The following is a 25,870-nucleotide window of genomic DNA, read 5'->3' on the forward strand; positions in this document are numbered from 1 at the left end:
TTGACCACTTGTTCTGTATTAAATTGCGTGCAAACTAAAAACCAAACTCACTGCTGTTGAGTTGGATCTGACTCATAGTGACCCCTCCTTGGGTTTCCGAGGCAGTATCACTATGGAAGTAGATTGCTCAACCTTCCTTCCAAGGAGTGGCTGGTGGATTTGAACCATCAGCCTTCTGGTTAGCAATCAAATGCCTTAGGCACTGTGCTACCAGAGCTCCTCAAATTTTGTTCAGTAGAGTTCTATTAGGATACCAACCATCAACTTGGGTCTAATGTGTTCACAGTATATGTGCAATAATAGAAATTTTTATAAGATTCAGATATGTGGAACAAAGTCATTATGATGATACCATTCACTTTAATAACCTATTTATTTATTTATTTAAATTAAGAATTTGAGATAGAGAAAGGAAAACAAAATAGGCAGAGGGACCAATCAGTGTATGCTGGTTTAGGACTTGATTCCAGGTTATTGCTAATGGCTACAAGTTTCTACCCAATCACTGATCTTTGCTTTAGTCAACTGAGATATTGCTGACATGTTTGTTTTCATAAAAATTGTTTTGATCATGTTTCTTCCACGCTTGAAAAAGTTCATTTGCTTCATGTTACAGGTAGACTTCCCTTTGCTTGACATGGGAACCCTTCTTTTTCCCCATACTTGGTTTCTTCGGCTGGGCTCTTCATACCTTACTGTTAATTGAAAATATAGGTCTTCTCTGTTCCTTGTCTCTCATTCACTGCGCCTCCAACCTTATACTTGCTGATATAATTTCAGTTCTCTTTTCCTCTGAGCTCTTTCTCCATGGTCAAATTCAACATTTTCTTTCAGACCCTTTTCTTTTTCATTCTAGTGTTATGACTGCCCAGACTGTGTTAGCTCAGAAAGGTATCTCTGTGTTAGAAGTTTGATTGTATTTGTCCTGTATGGTAAATCAAGGGCGGGTTGTCTCTGTTTCATCTGAAAGGCAGTCAGCCATTTTTCATACTTTGCCACATACAGCATTTACTCTGTTGATAGAATTTTTAATGTTCCATACAAGTCAATATGTTTTTGTATTTGTAGATACCTGAAAAATGTCTGAAAATTCCAGTGACAGTGATTCATCTTGTGGTTGGACTGTCATCAATCATGAGGTATGCTGTTTAATACTTATAAGGTAATTGTAATATTAAAGTATAAAGTGGTAATGTGAAATATGAGTTCTTTGAAACAGAAAAAAAACAGTTGTCGTGATTCAGATTCATGGTGACCCCATGTGTGTCAGAATAGAACATTGCTCCCTAGAGTTCTTTGAAGGCTAATATTTTTCTGCATTTCAACATCAAGTTCCATTGTCTGGAACTTGGACATTTTCCTACACATATTAAACTTAACTGTTGAAAACTTTCCATGGGTCTAAATTTTCTACATTATTGTATATTGCTTTCCTCAGCTTTGAGACATTAGGCAGACATTATGTTGAGGATTTATTGTGGGTCAAAAGGTCCCTGGTGGCACAGTGACTAAAGCACTCAACTGTGAACTGAAAGGTCAGCAGTTCAAATCTTTCTCCATGGGAGAAAGATATGGCAGTCTGCTTCCATAAAAGATTTACAGCCTTAGAAAACATATGGGACAGTTTTACTCTGACCTATAGGGTCACTGTGACTGGGAAAACTCCAAGGCAACAGGTTTGGTTTTTATAGTATTTTGGGTCAGGCCCTTTGCTTTACCTTTCATAATTTTAAAAACAACTCTAGTAGTAGATAGTATTTTCTTTCTCATTTTATAGTTGAGAAACTAAAGCTTAAGGTGATAAAGTAATTTGGCAAAGATTACATAACTTTAAAATAGCAAAGCCTTGCTTTGAGCAGACCAGAAAGGCGCATGGAGAACATGTGCTCCACTAATGTTATATTATGTTATCAGCATTACTTGACAGGAAAAGGACTATGGGTAGAACCTATGATGAAATGAATTTTATTATAGAAGAATGATATTGCATGGCTTGTTGTTAGTTATTGTTGAGTTAATTCAGACTCAAGGTGACTCCATGTGTGCAGAGTAGAACTTCTCCATGTTTTCAGAGCTGTGGCCTTTGGGAAGCACATGGCCAGGCCTGTCTTGCAAGGCATCTCTGAGTAGGTTTGAACAATCAACCCTTTAGCTAATAGTCAGATAACCATTTGAGCCACTCAGGAACTCCATTAGTGCATAATAAACATTAGTTTGTTTTCTTATACAGGTAGTGTATGTTCAGTGTAGAACAATCAATACTTATGAACAGAAACAATAAAAACTATACCTGTTCAAAGTTTTTATGGATTTATCTATGGTTCCCTGTTTGTTTTTAGGATTACTGAAGCCTCACTTGTTTTCCTTCATTAATAAAATTTTTAAATGATTATTTTTAGAATGACTTTTATAATTTAAGGTTTACACAGTTTATTGGTCATGTGTTATAAAATATTACATTAACAAAATAAACACTATTTTTTCTGTATGAAAAGTTTAAAATTTAACAGCAACTATACCAATTAAGGGAGCTCTGGTGGCTAGTGCCTAGGGCATTTGACTGCTAACCAGAAGGCGGTTGGTTCAAACCCACCGGCCACGCTTCAGAAGAAAGAAAGATTGGGCAGTCTACTTTTGTAAAGATACTGCCTTGAAAATGCAAGGAAGCAGTCGCTGTCAATCGACTGCACGGCAGTCAGTTTTTTTTTTTTTTTTTTTTTTGGTTTTATACCGATTGAGACTGGGGACTTTTTCTTTGTTTTTTTCCAATTATAAGTGATTTCTCTGTTTTTAACTTGTTTTCTACAAAGCTTAGATCAACTCGCATAGCAGCTTCTCCTTCAGTGATCATTAATAGTCTAGGAGTCTTACTTGGGAATCTTTGGGGTGGGACCAAACAGCAGACCCCTAACACTTACTAAGTATGTCATTAGCACTTTCTGTATTTGAGTTATCATTGTCATACAGTAAATGATCTTCTTTGTACTTGTATCCCTCCTCCTCTGTAGCTAGTTACCGTGTCATACCCTTTCTTGGTAATGCTTCTTGTATGTATGCTCTTTACCTTTCTTCCTGCCACTATTCTGGTTTAGGACATAACTGATCTTCTGTGCATCCCCAAAGTATTACTTCCAAAATTAGAGTTCTCTTTAGGGCTTAACTCAAAAGCCACTTTTTCCATAAATTATTTTAGTTTTTGCAGTTTTAATTACATGTATCAGGAAAACTCACATGTTTGGATTTTATGGATTAATTAGACCACAGAAAAGATGGGGAGCAGAATCAACTTAGTGGTTGTTAACTTTGTTTTGATAATTAAGATAAAGAAAAATAAAAGAGAAACTCTTAAGATCTCTAATTGCCACTATTCTATTAAAGAAAAAAAAAAAAACCCACTGCCGTTGAGTCTATTTCAACTCATAGCATCCCCCATTGGGTTTCCAAGGTGGTAAATCTTTATGGAAATAGATTGCCCCATCTTCCTTCCATGGAGTGGCTGGTGGGTTTGAACTGCCAGACTTCTGGTTAGCAGTCAGATGCCTTAGGCACTGCACCAATAAAGACTGTGAAATCAAAATTGGAAGGACAACCTCAGAAGGAAGATGGTTTAAAATTTAAGTTCACTGCATTAGCCCAATGCCTCCATTTTAATCCATACCCTTAAACAGTTTCAATTATATATTCTATGGTGAGGTATTTGTATGTTATTCTATATATTCTATAGTTATTCTATATATTCTGTGGTGAATTATTTGTATGTAGATTGTGTGTCTGAATAGACTATAAGTTTGAATTTTGAATTTGAATTTTTTATACTCCAAAATCCTTAAAGAATGCTTTGCTTGTGGTAGTTCCACAAATATTAAAAAAAAAAAAAAAAAACCAAACTCACTGCCATAGAGTTGATTCCATCCCATAGCAACTCCTGTTGGGTTTCCAAGGTGGTAAATCTTTACGGAAGTAGATTGCCCAGTCTTCCTTCCACAGAGTGCCTGGTGGGTTTGAACCACCAGCCTTCTGGTTAGCAGCTAAATGCCATAGGCCTTAGATTAATAGAAATAGCTTGCTAGATTCAGACACTTTTAGCCGATGGGTTTAATTTATTGCTTAATCAGATAAAATAGAATATAGTCAGAGCATTCAACTTTTGGGACTGACTTGAGTTGGAATCGAAACCTGTGATTCAAGTCTGCCGTTTCCTTATAGGCCTTTTTGCGGGGCTAAACTGAACATCCTGGTCCGTTTGGAATATGGCAGCATCTGAGACTTTAAATAATGGAAGCATCTACATATAATCCAGTCCAGCTTGCTAGTAGTTGATAGGCAAATAACTTGGTGATTATCACTTTTTCTCTAGGGGTCTGATATAGAGATGATAAATTCTGAACATGGTGTCGCCAGTGACAGCCAGGAACTTAATCCAGAATGTTCATCTTTAGAGCAAGAAGAACTACAAGTACTGCAGTTAGAGCAGGGAGGTAAGATTAAAAATTTAAATTTTAAAAATATGAATTTTTTTCAAAGTTGTACTGTGGGTGACATGAATTTTATCTTATTTCCAGGTGGGCAACCTTTCTGGCTAATTTAAGTGATACCTCAGCACAAGTCACTCACTGAAGGACTAGAATTTTAATGTGGATTAGGCCTGCAGTGCCCAGTGGCACCAACCTGCCCAGGGAGTTTGTTGATTTGCAACCATAATATGTGTTTGGGCTTTCAGATACTCTGAAACTGCCATAAGTGTAACCACTGATCAAATACTATTTATTAATATGGTTTAACATGCATTTATTTTGGCAGTTTAATTTATATTTACTTGTTACTGTTAGTATTAAGACTAGTAATGTACAAAATTATTAATTTAGCAAGAGAGATTTACTAAACTCTTTAGTTATCTCATGCTTTAGAGTATTCTGAGTAGAGGTGATAAATGGTATTTGACATACTGTGTTATATCAATGTTACAAAGGCTTCCTGTGGGATTTGAGACCCACATAAATTCCATAGAGAAGTATTGGTTCCCAATTAATTAGTGCATATTTTATCTTCATATTTAAATTCTTAAGTTTTATAAAAGATTAAATTAAAATGAAAGTAAACAAAGCATTTTCTCATTCAGGAGGATTAAGTGGATGTGTAGAGGCTAGAAATAGAATAGAGTATACTGATTTTTTTTTTCCTTCAGCCTCCATGTTGATTACTATTCTTATTTAAACAGTGATTCTCAAATACTGTGGCTCAGAGATTCCTTTGAGAATCTGAAAGCTATAGATGGTCTCTCCCAAGAAATTTATATATTCTTACATGAAAAAATTTCCGTATTTAATTATGAGTCCTTGGACCCATGTCTACCTTTGCTGAGAAGTCTTAGCTCCAAAATAAGTCAATAGTCAATATTCTATTAGCGGATATATGTATATATGTAATAAACAAAAGAAATTCAAAACCACCTATGATTCTTTTATCTGGAGATAATTGCTATTATCATTTGGTTTATGTTCTTTTTGTATATAAATTTATATTATACTTCCTTTAATACTTTTAAATGCTGTTAAATTAATAGCTTTGATTTGATTGTTAGTCTTGAATTCAGTTTAGTATTTAACATTATACCCTGACAATTTCAAATAATTATATTTGAAATATGGAGATCTTTTTAGCAATAGTACAGTAACTGTCATAAATGTGTATGATACTTAATTAAATCTACTAACAAATTAGGGATATATTTTTACCTACCTATATTATAATTATATATAGACTACAAGAAGTCATATAATTATATATAGACTACAAAAAGTCAACAGTGTTTTAAATGAAGAAATAACTGATTTATTCTTTGTTCTATATCAGAAAACAGTGAAAACTGTACAATGTTGTTGGGAGAAACTGCTTATGCAGCTATGGAAGAAACCAGGTCAGCACTTGAGGTAAGCTTCTGTTTTACTTTATAGATGTATGATAAACAGCATTCTTCAGAGAATACAGTAAAGCCTTGATTTCTACTTGTGCATTCTATTCCTATTTGCATTATAAACATCTTCTATTGAAAATTTTGAGATTCCACAAATTGGTCAGCGTTAAGGTTAAAGTTAACCTCTATTTTGACTCCAGATTAAGTTAGATGTGTTTTATTTAGAAAGTGATTTCTTAGAAGTGGGTTACATTCTTGAATTACGTTGGGAAATTAAGCTGTTAGGGTTCATATCTAAAATGAAAGTTAGTTTTTAAATTTGAGAATAATTAAATCTTGCCATTTGGAGTTTTACTTGACCTCTTGATTAGGCTAGCTAGCTAGCCAGATGACCTTTACATGGTATAGGTGTTGAAGTTTATTACACATATAAGCAGAAAAATTTCCCAGACTGAAGAGTTCTGCTTAAATAAACACATGAAACTGATGAGAGAAATGAACTTTTTCTTTTTTGTGTTCAGTGGGGAACAATGGTGGGTGCTCAGCTTCCATAGCTCAGTAGCAAAACATACAACCTGGTCTCATACTTAGATTTGCCAAGGGATTTGGTGGTGTTTTCAAGCTAAAAGATGAGCCTACTCTGCATAATCCTTCCCTTAAAAAAAAAAAAAACCCACTGCCATGGAGTCTATTCTGACTCATAGCAACCCTATAGGGCAGAGTAGAACTGCCTCCGTAGGGTTTCCAAGGCTATAAAAATCTTTACGGAAGCAGACTGCCTTACCTTTCTCCCACGGAGCGGCTGGTGGGTTTGAACCATTGACCTTTTGGTTAGCAGCGGAATGCTTAAACCACTGTGCCACCAGAACTCCTTAATCATTCTATGTTAGGTGGGTGCTATATCTTCTACTTTGACCTCAAGCTATCATAACATTTTGGGCTGCATAAAAAATAAAAAGCCCTTGAAGAATTGTTGTATTTATTGTTTCTAAAATTATAATAATTCTTCAGGCAGAGGAAGAAAGGTTACCTGAAGACAATGTCTATTTTGGAACTGTCAGTGATGATTCTGATATCGTTACCCTTGAGCCACCTAAGTTAGAAGAAAGTGGAACTCAAGAAGAAGCTACGATTGTTAAAGAAGCACAGAGCCCGGAAGACTTCAACATGGGCTCTTCCTCTAGCAGCCAGTACACATTCTGTCAGCCGGAAATTGGTAAGCACTGTATAAAGAGTGCACTGATAAGAAACATGGGCTTTTTTATAACCACATTTTATTTAATGGCTTGTTATCTAACCCTAAATCTCAAATTTTGAATATTTTTGGATAAAAGACAAATTGTTTTGTAAAATTTGTTTTATCTAGTGATTTCTTAGACTCTGGGGCCTAGACCATAGAACATTATCAGTCCTTTACTATAACCATAAATACCATCTTTTATTATTAAGTAAAAGACAAGAATATTGAAGTCTTTAAAACACACTCTGTATTTAGTCATTCAACATACATTTATTGAGTGCCTACCTTGTGCCAAATGAGATTCAAGGAACAGGCTTTATTGCAGTATCCCAAACCTGGTAACCTTTGGATCTTTTCTTTTAGATTGTGGTATGAAAACGCACCTATTATAAGTTTCATTTATAATGCAGTTAGTGCCCATTGTTTAGACAAAATCATTTGAAGGTTAAAGTGTGAGTTGCTGAGCTAATTACCTTCCATAGTTATTTGGCTCAATTTTAGGTATATGTAATTTCCAGGTGATAAAAATGTTCAGATAAGTACATATATAAATATACCAACAAAAAATAAACTCACTGCTGTGAAGTCAGATCCAACTCATAGCGACCCCTCCTTGAGTTTTCAAGGCAGTATCACTATGGAAGTAGATTGCCCCATCTTCCTTCAGTGTAGTGGCTGGTGGGTTTGAACCGCCAGCCTTATGGTTAGCAGTCAAGTGCCTTAGGTACTACACCACCAGAGCTCCTTATATAAATATAGTTCCTGGAAAATTTCATAAGTCATAGACGTGTAATTAACCCACACTTAAAACTTAACGGTGAATTAACAGGAACAACATCTCAGAAAACTGCTAATGATTCCAAGAATTTTCTAATTTGACAGAAAGATAGGAAAATCTAGTGTGTGCTGATAGATATTTCAGGTAATTTTTAAAGAGTTTTTCATTCTTTAATATTTACAATTGGCATCCAGAATCAGACAAGTTGGCATTTTTGTCATTCCTTTTTAAACTGAAAATGTCAAGTGGAGATTCTTACCTATCTCATTTAATGAACAGTTTTTTGGTTTCTTTCAGTTAATGTATCACTAATTTGTCTATAAATAAGCGCTTATTCAAATAACTCATATGGCTTTTTTAGTAGTCTGAGGTAAACTTCAGCCTTGGCCAGAATAGCATACATAGTACATTTATTTATGAAGGCTTAACAGAATTGATTTTAGAATCATTTATGGTCATCACATTTTATTATTATTACTTATTATTATTTAAGTCAGGATTTATGCTGTATATTCAAGTAGTCTTTTTTCTTGTTTTAAAAGCTATAGGTTCTAGTTTGAGACTGTGGGTCAGAACCAAAAAAAGATAGTCAGATTGCAGCAAGAGGAATACGAAAGGGTCTAAACAGACATTTAAGAAACGTACTGTTAATTTCTTAGGAACTTGGACACTTTAAAGCCATTTCTAGCTTTTATCTCCTTTTTGAACTGGACTTCATGGGGCAATACTGGAGATGCAGTTAAGGGGAAAACTTTTTAGGTTTATTTTTTTATCCCTCTCTAAGAAGTGTTTCAATAAGAAATTTTTTTTAAATAATCAAAGGTGAAATTTTGGACTTTGTTGAAAATACTGTTTATACCAATTGACAATAGTTTTTTGTTTTCTGTTCCTTATCCTTGTTTTTACCCCTTGGTTTTTTAAAATTTCATGCTGCACATTGCTTAGTTATTTTGTTTTCTCCTTTCCCTTCTCCATCTATAGGTTTTCAACTTCAGTTTTTCTTTCTATGAAATTAGATTCTGTGGCAGTGCACATTTTATTGAATTAAGAATACTTCCAACTCCCTCTTGTAATGACCCTCTCTACCCCCAAGAAAACAGAATTGGTAGTCATAGAAAAATTTGTATTATGTTAATAAAAAGGGCATGATTATTAGATAATGGTGTAGCACAGATAAAAATGTTAGTTGTATTTAAAAGAAGTATTGTTAGTTCTTTTTTCCCATTTTATTCCTTATAATAAAGCTTTATACATCTTTTTTCCTGTTTATTCACAAAAGAAAGGTGGTGGGAGAAGCTGTGGAAGATTCCTGAATGCATAAGGGGATGGGATGATCAGCTGAAACACCATGTTCCTAGCCAACTCGCTTTCCAAGGTGGTGTGACTAAATCTAATCAGCTTCTCTAGAGCTGAGTGTGCCTAGTCACATTTACTATTTACTTAGCGCTTTAAAGATACCTGTTGTCATCTGTCATACTCTAAACAGGTGTTAAAAATTGATCTTGTGAAAAAGCTGGCTAAGCTTATTGCATGCCTTTGCCTTGCTTGCATCTTGGACTATGGACCAAATTAAACTTTAAAAGAAGTTTAAAGAAAAATATTTCAGCTATCATATGTATGGGTTAAAAAAGATGGAAGCATTATGTAAGATGTGAGTTTATTAATGTGGGTTAGACTTATTACTTATATAATAAAGGTAATATGTAAATGTGGAATTGAAAATTTAAAGAATATTGACTGTTTTTACTTTTACTTATGTCAGAAAATCTGATTTAAATACTCCAGCCTTGATCTTGAATGCCTTTGTATTATGTAATGCTTTGTTTAAGTCTTCCTTTCTTTCTCTTTGTCCAAGAAATATAACCTCACAGCTGAGGCATCGACATCTTGGAAAAACTAGTGATCAAGAATAACCAGATAAACATGATGGGCATAAGGGTCATGACCAAAAGATCTCTCAGTGGCACCTGTATTACTAAATATTAGGAATATTGATTCATTCAGTAGTGCCTTCTGTCTTTGTGTTTGTTGTTGTAAGTGTGAAAGTTAACTGAATCCTCCATGACTCATCTTTAAAAAGTATTGCCTAACCCAAATCACGAGCTTTCCTGTGGCATGGATAATCCTGTGTTTTGAAAAACTGTTTTACTTTTACTCTTTGGAGGCTTGAATGTTTGTTTAGAGCTCTTTGTATCAAATTCAAGTTCACAATTTGTCCTTAGTTTTAGTGCTTTTTCTTTTCTTCTAACTGGCCTGTGGAAATCAGTACTGAATGATCTAATATGGGACAGTGTTAAGAAATAATGTATTTAGAAAAAATGAAGGTGATTTTTCCAGCAGGTATGTTCCTAGGACTTGAGATTTCTTGTGGATTTTTTTTTCCCCGATTTGCTATTCTTTACTATTCTTTTCATAAAACAGCAACACCAGACTAGTCCTTAATATCGGAGATAGCTGTTGTGTCACTTCCTCATGCTGACATATTTACTAGAGGGTAAAATTAATAACCTTCTAGTAAGAGTGGCAGTTGAAGGGAAGGGCTCATCTGACTTCTGGAAACCTATGTTAAACTTACAGTGCTTTTGAAAGGGATCATGGGCAAATAGAATGGCAGTGAAACTAGAGAACAAATAATCCCAAGGATGACTTTTGATATTTATTATACTTCGTAATTCACAGAAACTGCTTTTGTACTTTCCTAAACAGTTGAGTTTAAATGACCTCTGTTTGCAATTGAAAGTTTATTTTCCTTACTGACATAGTACTTGTTTATAGTTTAATAGCACTGAAATTTAATAAGCTACAAGAATGAATGTTTTTCTAATGGTGTAAACTACAAAGGGAGTGAAAAACTAGATAGACCCTCAAAGGCCCAGAATATGATGAGAGATTCTTGTGTGTCACAGTTGAAATCATTTATGTTTTGGTTTTATGTTGATGAACTTGAATATTTATGTTTTTGTGGTGTGTTTATATTTTTGGGGGGGCTGTCTCATGTAAACGGGCATGTAGGGATGGTGTTAGTTCTAAATCATATTTACTGGGAAAGTTTTTTTTAATTTAATACTTAAATAGCCACGTTTTTCTTTTTAAAATAGTATTTTCATCTCAACCTGGTGATGATGAATCAAGTAGTGATGAAACCAGTCATCAGCCCAGTCCTGCTTTTAGACGACGCCGTGCTAGGAAGAAGACTGTTTCTAGTTCAGAATCTGAAGAGCGACTGCCTGCTGAACAAGAAACTGAGCCTTCCAAGGAGAACTTGCATAAACGCCAATTCAGTAGTGGTCTTAATAAATGTGTTATACTTGCTTTAGTGATTGCAGTCAGCATGGGATTTGGACATTTCTATGGTAAGTATTTGAAAATTTATACATGATGTGACAGCATAATGTAGAAACCTCTGTTGTTGTGTGCTGTCAAGTTGATCCTGACTCATAGCAAATCCCATGTAGATGCCTCTGAATGAGGAATTCTGGGATCTGTTTTCAGTGCTATCATTAATATATGACCTTGGAAAACTCACAACTTGTTTGAACCTCAGTTTTCTTATTGGAAAATGGTGATAGTGTTTCCTGTCTCACAAAGTGGTTTTCAGTTATATGAGGCAGTAGTTATTTCTTTTAGAAATATAAGGATTATTTAATACATGTGTACAAAAATGGCAAGGAGGCCACATGTTCCGACCTCCTCTAACCCTACAAGGGGAAGACAGGATTACCAGCAGTAACCCAAGGCCTATTCCTACAAGGCCAGACATGCTGCCTCCCTCCAGCCCTTTCACCAACCGTTCCTCCCAAAGCACCCACCACCTCTCCTCTGGGTTCGATAATTCACTGCAGTGGCCACACAGAACTCACGGATTACGGGGTTTATTAGGGAAGCACCAGGCTACAACTCAAGTTCAGGAAGAATGCTCAGTTTCTCTCCCAGCCCACTGTCCCTCAGCAAACAGTCTCTCACAGTCTCTTTCCCAGCAGTGTCGGTCCCTTGGTGTCTCACTCAGCAATGTGTGTCTCTTGCGTCTCTTTCCCAGCAGCACGTGTCTCTTTCAGGGGTGCGTGTCTCTTTCAGCAGCACGTCTCCTCCACCAGCAGTCAGAGTTCTGCCTCTAGGAGGCCTCCTTTAGAGCCCACAGGGGGTCAAACTAGCCAATTATAGCATCAGAACTCTAAGCACCTGAGAGAGAGTGGGCACCTCCCACAACATTGTTTTGTGCCACCCCAACAGAAATACTCCAGGTGGACACCTTCAGCAATCAGGAGCTCCTCAGTTGCTCATAGCAAATCCCACCTTGGAGTTTACAAAGACTTATGGGTAGAAAAGCCACACAGTAATTTACTACACTGCAATGTGTTTATGGCTTTTTTAAAATAAAAAGATGAAAGATTAAAAATCTGAAATGCTTACCATGAGACAAATCCATTTCAGAACCACAAACTATGACCAAACGATCCTTATTAAGGAAATTGAGGTCCACTTGAAATGCTTACATTTGAAATGGTCACAATTAGTCTCTCTAATTTCTACTTTCAGGTTTCATGCAAGCATCATATTTTGTGACATCAATTGCTGCTTCCATGATTTGTGTGAATTAATTCATTTGTTTTGTAGTTTAGCCTCACAGTTTGCTTGGTATTATACTTGTTAGTGTTTACATATATTGATAATCTTACTAATTCCAGTTCTTAAAAAAGAATTCCATGTGGTATAACTTTTCACTTCGGAGCTTCTATTGAATCTCTTATTTGAGGAATATATTTGAACAAAGACAGAAGGGTTTGAGAACTAAACATTCATACTTTTTGTTCTTTAGGAATTTTGTAGGAAAAAAACAACTGAAAAGAAATAGTCTAAGATTTTGTCAACTTCACAAATTTTAGTTTGCCTTATCTTAGCTTCCTTTAGGTTTTTTGTCTGTCTAATCTACAGTTTAGCTTTCTGAATATTCCTCTTTTGCTCCTTCCTTGTAACAAAAATTGGTTGTGCTAACAGAGACTTATTTAGTATATATTCAGTAAAGAGCCTGTTGTAATTAACTTCTGTATGTAATTATATATGTAAAATGAACAGTTAATAAGCTTTGCTTTTACTGATTTACAGGGTAGCAGTTACGTAGGCACTACTCTTTTTTTTATTTCTTATACAGTGTATAGATTGCTGTACTACCTAACCCTGTTTCTGTGCAAAGAATTAGCAAAGCCCACCTGGTGAGGTTGTTTATTGAAACATATTATTTAAGTATTAGTACTTTAATATTATTTGAGGGGAGTAAATTTCTTTCTTTCTTTTTTATTATTGTGATTTGGGTGAAAATTTGCAGAGCAAATTCACTTTCCATACAGCAGTTCACATACACTTTGTCTCATTACACTGACCACAATTTACACAATGCAACAGCTCCCCTCCCACTTCCTCCCCATAATTACCTCTTCCCTGTGTCCATCCCTCCATGCTCTATTGCCCCCTGAGCTGTCTCCTGGTGCATAAGCAGCCCTTCTTTCTCCCATGCTTGTTCTCTCCAAGGAGTGTATCTACCTCAGGTAAATGTTCAACTCATATGCCTGTCTTTTGCTTGGCTGGAAACCACAGAGGTGTGGGTTCAATTCCAGACCTGACGGGCATCTAGAGGCCACAGTCTCAGTGATTCCACCAGGCTCTATCGGTCCAGCAAACCTGGTCCACCCTCCCCTTTTTTTTTCCCCAAATGATTTTGACTTTTGTCCCCATTGTTCTCCCTCTCTATCCAGGATTTCCTACGTAGATCCCCTTCCAAGTGGTTGACATTGGTAGCCGGGCACCATCTAGTTCTTCTGGTCTCATAGTTGTATAGGCTGCAGATTGGATGGTGTATCAGTCACTAGGACTGATTGTATCCATGAATTTTTGGTTTTCTTCATTCTTCTTTGCTCTGGATGAGGAGAGACCCATTGTTGCATCTAGATGGCAGCTTGCAAGCTTTTAAGATCCCAGTCGCTACTTGCCAAAGTAGGAGGTAGAACAATGTTTTGTATAGTATGTTATGCCAATTGAGCTTGATGTCCCCTGTGACTCTGGTCCCAAGCCCACAGGTTCAACTACTCAGTCCCTCTGGGTAGCTGGCTATGACCAAGCAGTGACTACCACCTTGCCTCTTGTCAGCTCTACTATACACCTGGAATTCAGATCATACACATAAACTTATAGGACTGTTGGGGGAGTAAATTTCTTGAAATTTTCATTTTATAGTTTCATACAGTGCCCATTTGTTTATTTATTCAGTCAGTATTTATTTTTCTTTTTATAGAATACCTGCTCTGTGCTAGGCAGTATAACTACATAGAAACGTATGTCTCTGGCCTTTCACTGGCCAAAATGTGGCCATCACTTGCCATCCGTAGTCCCTTACACTATTTACATTTTTTAAATCTAATTAGTAACATAGGATCTAGTAGAATAGAAGCCTAATCTCCCTTGCTATTACTCTGCAATTACCAGACCTAGATATCATGCTAATGGTCATTAATCAGTTGATAATTATTACTGAAGTTGAATTTAATAATTTCAAGTTGCTTAGGTTAAATGCATCAGGTGTCTTTAAAGATTAATAGCAGGGAATCTAGATAATGAATAAAATTTCCACATTTGCATCATACCTAATAGTCATGCCAACTGTATACCATCTTGGCTTACCCTTTATGTTGTAGGTACATGCAGATATCTGTAACATGACCAGTTACTGCAAAAATATGAATGTGAAGATTGAAGAATGACTTCAATCTGTATTGAATGCTATATCCTATGCTGATTAGTGGAAAACACATATTTATGTTCAGCATCTGTAATGGTAAACTTCAGAGACAATCAATACTTGCTTAGTTTAGTGTCAGTAAAATGTGTTTCTTCTTGTATCTAACATTATGTTAATAACTATTTAGACCCTGGTGGATGCCTACTTGAATTTGCTATTGAGATACTACAATTTGTATTCTCCCTTGAAGTTTATTGTAATGAGATTTAATTTGAAATATATATTAAATTTTGTTTACTATTTAGCTGGAGCAAATATATCAGTGTTTTTTGAGTGTGATTTTTTTCCCTTCTACAGGTAAACATGAAGATAACCAAGGAGAAGGTCTTATTTTAATCTTTTTTTCTTACTGAAAAAACAAAAATTGCTTAGTAACTTACTGTTAATCCAATCCAAACTGCATTAAAACCTTACCAATTGCATGACCTTAGAGTATTTTGTAGAAAAATTTAGAGAAAATTGTTTTAAAACTTGAAAAATTACTTCCCTATTCAAGGATTTTGGTTACTTGAGAAATATACTTTAATGATTATATTTAATAAAACCTTTTCATATACTTGTTTTTTTCATAGTAGCTTTTCAGAAAATCAAAAGCTTGTGTGATAGAGTATTAAGTAGATCTATATATACAAAACTTAACTTAATGCTAGCTTTTCAAGGTCACTAGTGTAGTGCCTGAGGTACTTGACTTCTAACCAGAAGGCTGGCAGTTCAAACCCACCAGCCACTCCTTGGAAGGAAGATGGGGCAATCTACTTCCGTAGTGGTACTGCCTCGGAAACCCAAGGAGGGATCACTATGAGTTGGGTCTGACTCGATGGCATATAACAACAAGCATCTGAAGGATAGAAGCTCTGGTGGCATAGTGCCTAAGACATTTGAGTGCTAACTAGAAGGCTGGTGGTTGAAATCCACCAGCCACTCCTCAGAAGGAAGGTTGGGTAATTTACTTCTGTAGTGATACTGCCTTGGAAACCCAAGGAGGGGTCACTATGAGTTGGATCTGACTTGACAGCAGTGCGTTTGGAGTTTTGGTTATCTAAAGGATACCACTTTTTATTTTCCCTTAATTCTGGTACTAATATAAACTGTTTGGAGTTGTTTACTGAGCTGGTTTGAATTTCCCATCTTCTCCCATGAAGTCAGTCATTACCCTCTGTAATCAGTCATTTGCTTTATAATAATTAATAAAAACATACTATCAAAGTGAGTCACTCAGCTGAACTTGGACAGTGAAAAATCTTGCCAGCCTACATCAGAATGAGTATTTAGAAACAATAATATTTAAGGGTAGAATAGGTGGGATGTTAGATTGTAAAACAGCTTGGAATCTGAGTGGAGGGTTTGATTTTTAGAGGAAAAGCCAAAGAAGAATGGAGAGATAGGTGGTATGGAAAAAACTAGAATAGTCAGCTAGGAGGTTTTGTAATCTAAATATTTGGTGATGAGAGCCTTAACAACGAAAGTGATAGTGGAGATGGAGAGAAGTTTGAAATGTGGGCCACTGAAGGAAAAATGACAAACAGGACTTTGAGGCTGAATACTTAGGATATTAGTGATTTGTTTGTTAAATTCCAGGCAGTACTAGCTACTTTACTTTTAGAGTTGGGGGAGCTATACATAGGTGGTGAGCTCAATTTCATTCATTTGTTTCTACTCATCTTTATTCTAATGGTTAGGGCAGGAGTTGAATTTTTATTTTCAGGAGCTGTATATATTGACTAGAAGCTCTGATGAGAGGTGGAGATGATAAGTTTTAGCATAAGTGATAGCATAAACTGTGACAGAAGGTTAATGCAATAAGATAGGCACATGGAGATAACAAAGGGGAAGGTCATATCTTGGTTTCCTAAGACTGCCTTAGCCAAATACCACAAAGTGTATGGCTTTAAATAATAGAAATTTATTTTCTCACAGTTCTGGAGGCTGGAAGTCTGAATTGAGGGGAATTCTGGTAGTACAGTGCCTAAGGCATCTGACTACTAATCAGAAGGTTGGTGGTTCAAACCCACCAGCCACTCAGCAGAAGGAAGACTGGGCAATCTACTTCTGTAAAGATTTAACACCTTAGAAACCCTGCGGGGGTTGCTGTGAGTCAGAATCAACTCTATGATAGGTGGGTTTGGTTTTGGTTCGGTTTAGGACATCAGCAGAACTTGGCTATTATGTCTGCTCTAGAGGAAGCTTCTTCCTTAACTATCTCTTAGAGCTTCTGGTAGCCCTGGGCAGATTTTTGTGTTCCTATACATTTTTATGGGAGAGCTCTGGTAGCATAGTGCCTAAGGCACTTGACTGCTAACCAGAAGGCTGGCGGTTCAAACTCACAGCCACTCCTCGGAAGGAAGATGGGGTAATCAGTATCACTTCTGTGGTGATACTGCCTTGGAAACCCAAGGAGGGGTCGCTGTGAGTCGGGGCATATAACAACAACAACAGCAAATACGTTTTTATAGGACATCACTCAGAAGGTATTTGGACCTGCCATACTCTAGTTTTAATTTTGTTAACTGATAACATCAAAGAACCACCCTGTTTTCTCAAAGTCGCATTCACAGGTACAGGAGTTAGGACTTCAACATACCTTTTTGGGGAAATAATTCTATTCATAATAGGTAGTACTACTTTACTGTTAGGTAGCTGAAAATGCAGGGGAAAAAGATCATATTAAGACCATCATTAGGCATATGTTATAGTGCCTTGAATTCAGATCTCAACACATAGTTGGGTTACTTTGCAGAGGGCAAAGGTATTTATCCTATTGGTAGTTTGAAATACAAGTTTTCTGTTACTCTGGGAACTATGGATAATTTAAACACTTGAAAAATTTTGAGCAGTTTTTACACTTTGGTATGGAAATGTTATAAGCTTAAGTTTCCTATGCTTTTATAAATTGGACTGTTGAAAGACAAGTGAATCCTTAACTTCAAGAGGTATGGAAGAAATAAAAAACTTAGAAGTAAGGGAAGAAATAGTAAGCTATCATACCTTATGTTGCAAAAATCTGTGATGTCTTTACATAATGGTATGTAGATAGAAAAGAAGGTTGCCAAATGCAGTTTGCCTCATTTTTGATAAGTGGTGCCCCCCCCCCACGCACTTATGCATGAAGCATGGAGTGTGGCATGTAAACAGCATGTCTTGGCAAATAAACATTTTGATTTTTAGGGTGAAAATACAGAGAATCCTAGCTCGTTTAGGAATCTTTATCACTGCTGGGATAGGGACAAATGTACTCCAGTTTTGATGTCTTTGTACAATCATGAAAGATGAGGGGCACTTTCTGCCACTTACCTCAGGTTCACCCAAAGTTTCAGGAAGTTGGCTAGTGGTCAGAGCAGGAGATAGCCAATTGAGTTATACTTATAGCTGTACTCTGTTTAGGTTAGTAGGAAGTGTTGTATCAACTTGACTGGTGTAATGTGAAGCCTGACTTGAAATTTGAAGTGTATTTACAAGTACAGACTTAACCACTGCAGAATTCATAAAGATTTGGCTTTGAGAATTGTGGTTAGAGTTAGCCAATTATTTTCCCTGCTGTACTTTTTTGGACTTGTGTGGAAAAGTATCTATCATGTAGGCAAAATACAGTGAGAAAAACATTTATTTCCATTTTTTCCTTATTGACTCTAATCTTTGAATAGACATAGTTGTTTGTTTCTCTGTGGAAGAGAAGATGAAACACTTAACTACTTCAAAGATCTCCTCCCCCCCCAAACCTAGAGTGCTTTTAATAGGCATTCGGTAGGCACAGTTAGGATGAATACATTACAGTGAAATTGTTTTCTTTGTTAGAGTAATACGGGTGTCTTATTTGTTTTAATTAAAAGGATAGTGAACTGCTTAAATGTTCTTGAGGGTATGCTGAGTAAAACAAATTAGCATATTTGGTCTGATTTATATTACAATTAACATTCACTGCCATTTGAATGATACCATGAGTTTTTACTTATTCGTTCTTAGTTTATATAATCAGAATTTTTATAGAACTGTGAAATACTAATACTTTGAAGAAAAGATCCTGTCTGAATTAAGTATGTGAATTGCATGAAAATTAAATGTTTTGTTACATATTATAAAACATCAGTAATCAAAATGTTTGTTTTATACCCAATGAAATTTTTCATTTTAGGCACAATTCAGGTTCAGAAGCATCAACAGTTGGTCAGAAAGATACATGAAGATGAACTGAATGACATGAAGGATTATCTTTCTCAATGTCAACAGGAACAAGAGTCTTTTACAGATTATAAGGTACATCCAAATAAGAAATATAGAAAATTATGATAACTAATAAGTGTACATACAAGTACAGTGCAGATTAGTAAGTCAGTAATCATATTTGGTAATTATTTACTGAGTTCTTACTGTGTCCTTAGTTACTACCATAAGGGCATCATATATATAGTATTTCTCTTATTTCTCATCACAACTCTGTGAATCAAGTATTAACTTCCTTATATAGATGAGAAAGGTTAAGCAGCTTCCCCAAGATATGTAACTGAAAGAGCTGGGTTTGATTCCAAGTATCTAACTCCAGAGCCCGAACTTCTAACCACTATGCTGTATTTAATACTATTTTTACATAGTTAAGCAAAACATTTTTGGTCAGTGGGAAAAAAAGAGAGTTTGTAGCTTTTCCTTTGATCAGAATTGTTAGCCTGTCCCTTTTGTTCTGGTCTCTTGTTAGTTCTGATGGAAGGAGTAACATCTTATCCTTCCCTTCCTAAAATCCACCTAGCTCCTGTGGGGCTGTACTACCCATTCTGTCTAGTAACCAGTACCTTTATGGGTTTACAAGGATAAGCAAAACATCTGGTTTTATCTAGTTCTTCTCCAAGAAGGTTATAGAAATTGTTAAAAAAAATTCTTGGTAGAAAATTAAGCTGTTTCTTTTCCCCTGCATGCTTCCAAATCTCCTTCACAATTTGTGTATGGATCTCTTAGGGGTTATGATTATATTGCTTGGGAAGACAGAATCCCATTTGACATCCTAAGTATTTCTTTCAGGAAGGTACTGTGAAGTTAATTGTAAATAGTTCATTTTTCTCCATTTAGGTCACAGGATGTTCTAAAAAGAGTAGCCATTTTTTTCTTTTCCACCATGGTTATTGAATTTATCAGATGAGGAATGTTGTACTTTCATTATTCTGTGGCTTACCTGTGGTTATGCATTTAAAAATGATGCTATATCAGCCTGTTATAGTTGACAGTTTCCTGCTGTTGGGTAGATGAAATTGTTGTTTTCTCTCATGTAGGAAAAGCAGATGGAATGACAATAATGAAATATTAAATTTAAATTTTTTCTCAGAAGATTAATGAGACTGAAGCATCCATTTCAGATGGTTATTTTTCACAGAATTTTTTTTTTTGGTTTGTTTTTGTAATTATATATTGCTAATCTGATTCAAATGAAATTACCATAATATCTGTGATAAATTAGCCAAATTTAAGTGTAATTTCACAAATTTATATGTTAAGCTATTTTAACTGACTAGATAATGCTACATCCAAATATTTATGGTGTTATCATTACCTATTGAAGCATAGTGTTTAATTTTCTATTGGTTTTGGTAATGCTTGTTACTAAGGCATGTTCAAAGAAAGATCAGTCAAGGCTACTTTAAACTGCAGTTAAAATTCTATACACCTGATTGAACATGATTTCTCTCTGTGTGGGGTGATGTTTCAGAGTTACCTGGTAATCTGGGTTACAATCACTTGAAAAGTTCATTTGAAACTGGGGAGACTAGTTATAGTGTTACCGACGTTCAATCTGTCCTCTAAAGCATTTATAGTTCTTGTTATGACCTAACCTGCACTTACCCTAGAAATGTTCACTTTCATAGGACTAAGATCTTTTAAAAATAAGACTAAGATTATTGAAACATTTCTTCAAAGGGTGCAGTGACTACCCAAAAAAAATTTTGAGGCCTAAAGCCAGCTCTGGCTAATTTTACTTTTAATAAAAGATAATCTCCTTGACCCAAGCATTGGAAAACCTTAAGTCCTGCCTAAATTCTCCAGAAGCCTTTTCAGGAAAGATGGAATCTTACAGTCAAAAGATAAAAAGACTATATACTCATTTATCCTGACTTGTAAACAGGCCCCCAAACTAGAAAAGATTTCTTATGGTCTCTTTCAAAAAATCATGTTAGGGATAAACCCAACCTAGCTAACTTTTCCTTATCTCTAATTCTTCTATTGGAGCTTTGGTAGCGTAGTGCCTAAGGCACTTGACTGCTAACCAGAAGGCTGGTGGTTCAAACCCACCAGCCACTCCTCAGAAGGAAGATGGGGCAATCTACTTCCATAGTGATACTGCCTTGGAAACCCAAGGAGGGGTCACTATGAGTGGGGTCTGACTTGACAGCACATAACAACAATTATTCTTCTGCCATGCTCTTCTTCTTAGTGTATTGTGGCTCTCTGCTGTGCATGTTCTTGCATATGATATTTGTAATTTCCAATTTTTATAGTACTGAAAATACTACCCAAAGAATAGCTTTTTCTGAAATAAAGATAGTAAAGTTTATGGGATATTTTTGTAAATTTTGGTTTAAATTTAGTTTTTAAAGCACTTGATATTTTTATTTCTTCCCTTTTACAAAATAGTCATTGAAGGAAAACCTTGCAAGGTGTTGGACCCTTACTGAAGAAGAGAAAATGTCCTTTGAAACTCAAAAGAAGAACCTTGCTACAGAAAATGAGTATTTAAAAATATCTCTGGAGAAAGAAGAAAAAGCCTTGTGTTCTTTACAGGAAGAGTTAAGGAAACTAAGAGAACAGATTAGGATATTGGAAAATAAAGGAACAAGTACTGAATTAGTTACCGAAAATCAGAAACTTAGGCAGCATTTGGAAGAGGAAAAGAAGAAGACATACAACTTTCTTAATCAAAGGGAGACTTTATTGGCAGAAGCAAAGATGCTAAAGAGCGAACTGGACAGAGAGAGACTATTAACCATTGCCTTAAGGGTAGAACTCCAGCAGTTAAGCACTAGTCAGTCATATGGCAATCAAGACTCTCTCAATGTACTGACTGAGAAAAAGGAAATAGAAACTTTACGGGGAAGACTTACGGAGCTGGAGCGGAAGCTGAACTTTGAACAACAGCGTTCTGATTTGTGGGAAAGACTGTATATTGAGGCAAAAGATCAAAATGGAAAACAGGAAAGTGATGGAAAAAAGAAAGGAGGCAGAGGAAACCACAGGGCTAAAAATAAGTCAAAGGAAACATTTTTGGGTTCAGTTAAGGAAACATTTGATGCAATGAAAAATTCAACCAAGGAGTTTGTAAGGCATCATAAAGAAAAAATTAAACAGGCTAAAGAAGCTGTGAAGGAAAATCTGAAAAAATTCTCAGATTCAGTTAAATCTACTTTCAGACATTTCAAAGATACTACCAAGAATATCTTTGATGAAAAAGGGAATAAAAGATTTGGCGCTACAAAAGAAGCAGCAGCTAAAAGGACAAGAACAGTTTATCGTGAATACTTACATCCACAATATAAGACAGCTACACAAAACCAGAATAGTAGAGGCCCTACTGTGCAGAGAGAGGGAAGGAAGGAAAAGCCAGTTCACTTTGAGAGATTCGGAATAAATGCAAATTCACAGAAATGTAGTGCTGAGCGTGACTGTGAAAATTATCGTTCATTGAGAAAAGGTTGTTCCGATGTATTTGACTGTGCTCGACAGGAATCCCTTAGCCTTTTTAATGTAGTGTTGAATCCTGTAAGGATAGATGAATTTAGACAGTTAATACTAAGATTCTTATTAGAAGAACTGGATGGTTTCCATCACTGGAAAGAACTTGATCAATTCATCAATAAGTTTTTCCTAAATGGTGTCTTTATACATGATCAGAAGCTCTTCGTTGACTTTGTTAATGATGTTAAAGATTATCTTAAAGCCATGAAGGAATATCAAGTAAATAATGATGGAGTGTTTGAGAATTTGGACGGATATATATATAGACACTTCCTTGGTGACACTTTGTCCCCTCCATATGGACCCAGGTCGGTTTACATAGCACCATGTTATCATAATAGTTTCTGACATCTACAGTTTGGATAGATTTTTCTCATTCGGTATAGTTGCTTGGAAGGATACTATTTGTAAAAGACATACTTTATTGATGTTGAGAATTTAGGGAAAAAAAAGATGTAATTAAAAATTATAGCTATTACAAAGTGAAAATTTCACATAACAATCGGTTTGACTTGGGCAAATGATTTAATTCCTGACTTAAATCAGTTAAGGAGAATATGTATTTATTAAATTCTTTTTAGCCTATTTTGTTTCCTTTTAGTATACTTTATATGAAAAGATAATCACCTTAAGTGAAAGTGTTTTTAATTGTGCTTTTATTTATATGCTAACCTTGGGAAGCTAAGAGTAAACAACACCAATTTCACCCTGAATTCAGAAGAGCCTGCTGTATAACAATTCTAATATACCCCACTTTTTTCATTTGTCCATTCTATTTACCAACTTAATTATGGTATTTTATACATTTAATTACAGAATTATTTTTGATAAAGAGGCAAACTTAGCAAGCCATAAGTTCTAATGTGTGTGCTTCCTATATATGACTTTTAAAAAATAATTTTTATCCATTGCTTATCAGCTTTACTCTGTAACATAAAACTTACCTTTTTGAATAAATGTAATGTGTCTGTAAAATAATGAGACTTGATTCTGGTGTCTTTAGTCATTGAGTATCTTGTGCCTTTAATAAGCAAAGCCCCATGAGGATATCCTGAGGAAAAATGAAAATTCTTATTGTGAAGGAGCTCACAAGCTAGTGGAGAGTTAGGCAAACAGATAATACACAAAGAGAGAAAAGGAAGGTATGTAGGTATGTATATGATGGCCTCAGTCAGTCTGAAGATGTTTGAGATGAGTGAGGTAGCCTTTGAGCTGAAATTTTTAAACACTAACTTTTGAAGGATAAATGCAAACTTGCCAACCATATTATGGAAGTTCATTCCAAAGGGCACTGCATTTGCAAAGATTTGGAGATGGGAAGACAGGCCATTTCAAGAAACAGGGTAGTGCTGGGGGGGCTGTGTGTGAATAGAATTAGATCATGAAGAGCCCCATTTTATATTAAAGGATTTGTCCTGTAGTACATGGAGAACCTCTGAAGAGTTCTGAGGTGGGTGGAGTAAGATGTTAGATCACTGGCAACAGCCTTGGAGGATGGATTATTATAAAGGGGTAATGGTAGAAAACAAGGTATTTGAAACAATCAGACATATGCTGTGTAGTGTCTGAACTAGGATAATAGTTGTAGGGATGAAAGGATGAGACAAATTTGAATACAGATAGTAAAACTGGTGGTATTTTTTGTGAAAGTAGAAAGGGACAATAACGTCCAGATTTTTTAATTGGGTTACTAGTTGTGTGTGTGTATATATATATATATATATATATAAAGTGATACCATTACCAAGATATAGAATACCAGGAAAAAGTTTTGGACCAGGGGAACTGGAGATGAAAATTGTGCTTGGAGGTGCCATCCAGTTGCAGTTGAGTGGATTCCGACTGATAGTGACCCCATGTGTGTCAAGGTTGAACTGTACTCCATGGGGTTTTCATGACTGATCTTGTAGAAGCAGATCACCAGACCATTTTTCCAAAGCACCTCTGGGTGAGTTTGAATCTCCAATCTTTTGGTTAGTATTCCATGCTTAACTGTTTGTGCTACCCAAGGCTGGAGATAGCTGCTTGATGTTCAAGTCAAGAAGGATTAGTTGGCCATTAATGTATGGGTGTAGAACTCTCTTTGCATATGTGCATTCCTGTAGTCTGGGCTAGACTCTTGAGGAACACTAATATCTATAGAGTTGTAGAGAAGGTTGAAAAGCATGAGACCAGACAGAATGACATGAAAATCAGATCATCTCATGTAAAAGGAATATTCAAATATGTCAAATGCTTTAAAAAAACAAAAAAATGTTTTGTAGCTTGGGAATTGGGGGGTGGCTGTGAATGGCAATATGAATTGTTTCAGTCAACTAGTGACAGAAGCTTGATTATATAGAGAGATTGAGGAAAGCAATAAATGCAGACATTACTTGTGAACCTTAGATATGAGAAAAGCTGGCCAGAAACTTTTGTTTGTACGAGGTGATACGTACCAATTTCTTTTGAGGGGTGAAGCCAATGGAGAGGGATTTTTACAGGAAAGGAAGAAAAAAGGAAAGACATCTCATTATTTTATTGTCACATTTTATGTTACCTGTTGAACGTTTCCGCTTTTTGCCAACAGTTACATTATTTGTTTACTTTTTAATTACATAGTAAATGTTACTAGTCACTATTTTTTTAATATACATTACATTAATAGTGTTATATTTCAGAATAACATCTTTTTTCAGAGTGTTCAGATAGTAAATTAATGGAAAAAAATTAAACTTGTTTCTAATTTAAATAAATTTAACTCTAACATAGATGAAAAATGTGTTTACTGCTTTCAGTCGACCTGATAAAAAGCAACGTATGGTAAATATTGAAAGCTCCAGGCATCGAAAACAAGAGCAGAAGCACCCTCAGCCACAGCCTTATAAAAGGGAAGGTAAATGGCATAAACATGGTCGCACTAATGGAAGACACATGGCAAATCTGGAAATAGAATTGGTGCAGTTACCTTTTGATCCTAAATATTGACCATCATGATTAAGTTAGATTAAAAACTGTAAGAGAACAGATGCTTTCTACAACGTTTGGTGTTTAAGTAAGATGAAATGATCAAGATGACAATGCCCTTTTTTCATTGCTAAGTATCAGTTTGATGACATTATACTATTACCAGAAGTATCAGTCAAAAGCTTACTAACCTGCATTTTCCTGTAGTGTAGCTTTGCTGAATTTTTTTGGCTCTGGAATTGTTCAACTCTAGTTTTATTGTTAAGAAAGCCAGGCATGCAACAGATTTTAATGCATGAAGTAAGACTTCCCTTTTAGTGTATGAGCTTAAAGTAAGCTCAAATCATATATGGCAAAGTGTAATGAACACTGATATTTGTGTTAAGTTTGTAGTAGAGGTTGGAGAAAGTATATTGTGATGGAATTTCATCTTTTAATATTTTATAATCTTATACTTGCTTCTTGTCTTTTTGTGGGTTCAAGAGCCCGTTG

The 25,870-nt window shown here is 35.6% G+C and overlaps 1 protein-coding gene across 1 annotated transcript; it reads left to right on the plus strand.

The window, feature by feature from the left end:
* Positions 1-1,079: 1,079 nt before the first annotated feature.
* Positions 1,080-25,399, plus strand: CCPG1 (cell cycle progression 1). The gene is made up of 9 exons (XM_042783684.1): positions 1,080-1,139; positions 4,358-4,478; positions 5,854-5,930; positions 6,926-7,130; positions 9,212-9,307; positions 11,031-11,285; positions 18,852-18,973; positions 21,335-22,740; positions 25,210-25,399. Exons 1-9 carry the CDS (start codon positions 1,080-1,082, stop codon positions 25,397-25,399), a joined length of 2,532 nt encoding a protein of 843 aa, XP_042639618.1.
* The last annotated feature ends 471 nt before the right edge of the window (positions 25,400-25,870 follow it).

The sequence above is a fragment of the Orycteropus afer genome, unplaced genomic scaffold (genome assembly GCF_000298275.1).
Source record: "Orycteropus afer afer isolate SDZICR_OR568_19922 unplaced genomic scaffold, OryAfe1.0 scaffold00026, whole genome shotgun sequence".
NCBI classification, from domain to species: Eukaryota; Metazoa; Chordata; class Mammalia; order Tubulidentata; family Orycteropodidae; genus Orycteropus; species Orycteropus afer.